Consider the following 4331-nt stretch of genomic DNA (forward strand, 5'->3'; position numbering starts at 1 on the left):
CATGCCCGCGGAGACAGAAGAGGCTGTTGGATCCCCTGGAACTGGAGTTACGGACAGTTGTTAGCTGCCATGTGGGTGCTGAGATTGGAACCCTAGTCTTCTGCAAGAACAACCAGTATTCTTAACTGCTGAGCCACCTCTACAGACCCTAATTTATATTCTTAATAGGAACCATGTTGTAATTTAACAATTTCAGTTTACAAGAGATTTTACAAGAGAACTTGATATCTAGTAAATTATTAATTAATAATTGTTTTATTAGTGTTAAACATAAATCCATTTATAACAGTCTCATTTAATAAATACTGTGGTTAGACACAATGTCACAACAAACCAGTTTTAAAGCCAAGACCTATTACCTTGATGAATTTTTTGATCAGATGTATATGAAAGAAACTCTTAAGAACCCATTAACTGCTTTTACTATAGACAGTAATACCCTCTGTTGTAATAGTTTACACCTTTAAGACTGTTAACTTGCATGGTGAATTTCTTTGAAGAGGGCTGTCAGTCTGGATTGGAAAAAAAAAAAACCAACTTAACTATGAGCTGGTAGTAGCTTGGGAGGAGAAAAGGCTAAAAGGAGAAAAGGCGCAAGCCCTGCATCTACAAACAGACACAGTGGTGTCCCACGGTGTGTGCCCCTGGAGGGGGGTTGAAAAGTTTATGACCAGCACTGAGCATGCTCGCCCTCAGTGCGAGCCAGCCGCCATCTGGGTGCGCGCTGCATGAAGTCATGTCTCCTAAGGGGAAGCCGCGGGGGTGCAGAGGATTACAGGAAAAAGACTCCACATGGGGTCATCCTCTGATGAGCCCCTTCCCCAAGAAAAAGTTTACGAAAAAAAAAATGGCTTTTTAAAATCTTTTTTCCATTTGTATGGAGCAAGCTGCCTTAAATTCTTTAAGTACTCCGCGGCCACCGGAGGTTTAAATCCTTTGTTTTTTGTTTATGGTCCTCTTGGAGCTGGAGTACCATTTTGTCCCGAGGCTAGTTAATTTAAATTCTCACTTAACTGGTTTAGCTTGGGCTTGAGTGCCCCGGGGCAAGATAACAAAACAGGTTAAGGAAGTTTGTTATTTTAGAAGTTGACTTTAAAGCTTGTATAAAAATCCCTTAGAACTTTGGGGATTTTGTTTTTAGGGGTGTTCAAGATAGAAAAGGAAAGGGGGGTGAAACATTGATTCCTAGGGGAACATGCCTGGGATCAAACCTCAGGTGATTCCACATAGGCCACAACGCAAGCCTGCCCGCAAATTTAATAGATCTGGCAACTGGTCGTTGCTTTACTGGGTTTTTGCATTAGAAAGATGTATAGATGGGGGGGGGTCTTGTCTACACCTGTGCGGGCAGCCGGGTTCATTAAGAGGGCTAAGAGCCTTTGGCTAACATCAGGGAGTAGCCCTGATCAGAAAGCCTCAGTTGCTCCTTCGTCTTTAATGGTCTCATGCGAAGACTCAGACCGAAAATAAAAGGAGGAAAAAGAGGAGAGGCTGCCGATCCTCAAGGGTGGGATGGCTTTAAGGCAAAGCTGCCGCTATCCTTCTGGTGAGAGGGGATACTCACAAACTACACATTCCAGGAGTCCCACATTGGGCACCAGCTGTGGGGTCTCTCCCTCTCCTCGTGGGTTGTTGGCCACCGGTCCACCAGGACAAAGGGAGCCGAAGTGCCAAACGGGGTCAGGATGGCCAGTGAGCACTGATGGAAGAAGGCACTTCTGGGGAGGCAGGTTCAGTGATACAAACAGCTCCAGACTCAGTGAAACAGCCCCGTTTATTCAGTGGGGGTCAGGGAAAATATAGTGTGGAGGCAGTAGCCAATGGTTCAGCTGATAGGTGCTCACAGTATGCTTTATTTACATGTGGCAGTGGGCTCCTATCATCTGACTATAGGGCAATGCCTAATTATCATATAGAAAAAACCTGGGGGTAGTTTTTATTACAGGTAACTATGCCAAAGGTCATGTTAAATGAGGCCAAGCATCCGTGCTTGGCGGCACTTTCCAGGTAAGCTCCTGCTGAGAAAGGAGCCAACCTTAACAGCAGGGTTCCCCAACAGATGGCACTGCCAAGAGTTGATTGGGCCCTCTGTATGAATTAATAATCAAGGAAATGCCCCACAGAAATGTCCACAGGCCAGTCTGATGGAGAAAGTTCCCCATTCGAGGTTTCCTCTTCTCAGATGTCAAGTCTACAAAAATGAACCAGCCCAGTATGTATATGATTCAGTGTACCTAGGTTCCTGAAGTCTAGGCTCCACAAATGAAGGAAAATATGATTAGTACCGGTAACAACTCAATCAACCTTTTATTTTGGAGAGCACTCAGTTTCAGAAGTTTGGTTTGACATAGTGCTCAACTACAGTGCAGCCAATCTAATAACAGAAGAGCAAGAAGAAAATTGTATGGCAGTCTGAACTCTCCTCCCCTGTCCCCTCCCATGTGCATAGTCCTCTCTGAAGTCATGAAAGTGGCCCATGGGGCTCATTGGATGAAGCCAATCTGCATGTTACCCCTGGGTTCTTACAGCTTCCCATGTAGGGAAACTCAGGCACGTTCTCTTCCCCGTCATTCAGTGACCGTTTGCTTGATGTTATTTTGGTGCTAAGGATTGGACATGGGACCCTGGACATGCCAGGCACATGTTCTACCCTGAGATACCCCAGGCTGCACTACTTGCCAGTGGGATTTACTTGGGTTCCCAACTTGCAGCGTCTCTCCTGAGGAGGCCATCTCCCCTGGGCTCCCCAGCCAGCTCCTTGTCAGGATCTTTTGCTCCCTGGCCACTGTCACTCACAGGCTGTCCCCTCCTGTTGCTTCTGCAGAGGAGATGGTACCAGACGGAAGGCGAGTGTTACCTGCTGCAGTTCACGCTGACTGTCCGCTGCCTGTCCTACACCAGCTTCTGCCTGGAGCTCTGCCTGCAGCGGCCCACCGAGCGCGCCTCTTTCTCCTTTCCGTGGATGCTGGCCTATGTCTTCTATTATCCTGTCTTCCACAATGGGCCCATCCTCAACTTCCTGGAGTTCTGCAAACAGGTAGAGCCTGCTGGGGACTGCATTGGTGTTATGTCGGCCTCTCCATCCTAAACTGTGAGCCGTGACTCCATAGGGTGTTGCATAATTGAGTGTGGGGGTCATAGAAACTTTGGGAGTAGTAAAAGGTTTCTGAATGCACAACTCAAAATTAAGTCAAAAGAACGCACCTAATAAATCCTTGTTTCTCTTAGCACTCAACCACACTGCATTGTCTACAAATACATAGTACAAACCTGCAGATGTGCCTTTAGGGCTGTTTCAGAGGGTGACACCCTTTCACTCGTCACTGCCTGAAACACCTCGGCTCAGAGCCCAGACTGTTGTGTGTTATGAATTATAGGGTTTCTGCTCTTATGAAAATGTCGTGGTTTAGTTAAGGAAAATAGAGACTTTTAATATTTTCCTACTATCATTCCTTAGCATATGGTTGTGTGGAACTTGTGTTCGACTGTATTGTGTTAGGATGCTTGATTTAAAATTGCTATTTATTTACTTATTTTATTATTATTAATTATTATTATTGGTCTTTTTGAGTCAGGGTCTCCCTGTAGCTCATTTATTTATGCGTATTCGTGTGTGTCTGAGTGTGGGTTAGTCTGTGTGGGTGCAATGCCAAGGAGTCCAGAAGACAGCCTGCGAGTGCCTGGAGCTGGTGCCACACACCATTGTGAGCCACCTGGATGGATGCTCAGAATCGACTCACAATGTCTGCAAGAGCAGTATGCACTGTTAACTGCTCAGCCATCTCTCCAGCAGCTCTTTTAGGTGTGTGTGTGTGTGTGTGTGTGTGTGAGGAGTCCAGAAGACAGCCTGCGAGTGCCTGGAGCTGGTGCCACACACCATTGTGAGCCACCTGGATGGATGCTCAGAATCGACTCACAATGTCTGCAAGAGCAGTATGCACTGTTAACTGCTCAGCCATCTCTCCAGCAGCTCTTTTAGGTGTGTGTGTGTGTGTGTGTGTGTGTGTGTATGTGTGTACACATGCGTGTGTGTGTGCGTGTGTGTAGGCACACACATGCCACAATGTGCACACACATCCCACAATGTGGGATCTGGGGATAGAACTTGGGCCATCAGGCTTGCGTACAGTTGCCTCTACCCACTGAGCCATCTCTCCAGCCCAGAATGTTTGATTTTAAAGTTGCTGTTTGAGTTACTCTCTTAAATATCCTTAAAAAAAAAATCACCAAGTGCGTTTTGACTGGGATTAAGACAGAATTTCCAACCATTTCTGAAATGACCCTTAAAGATGCTTCTGTAAACCCTTCTTGCCTACGAAAATTTTACTTGA

The 4331-nt window shown here is 46.1% G+C and overlaps 1 protein-coding gene across 2 annotated transcripts in view; it reads left to right on the forward strand.

Annotated features, from left to right (window-relative positions):
* Positions 1-4331, forward strand: part of Hhat (hedgehog acyltransferase) — a 351875-nt gene that overhangs the window by 71943 nt on the left and 275601 nt on the right. For both annotated transcript variants that reach the window (XM_029559467.1, XM_029559466.1), the window contains exon 6: positions 2825-3037. In XM_029559467.1, the coding sequence (XP_029415327.1) occupies positions 2825-3037 (213 nt within the window). The remainder of the gene's footprint in view (positions 1-2824; positions 3038-4331) is intronic.

Source organism: Nannospalax galili, unplaced genomic scaffold (genome assembly GCF_000622305.1).
Source record: "Nannospalax galili isolate Female #2095 unplaced genomic scaffold, S.galili_v1.0 scaffold648, whole genome shotgun sequence".
NCBI lineage: Eukaryota > Metazoa > Chordata > Mammalia > Rodentia > Spalacidae > Nannospalax > Nannospalax galili.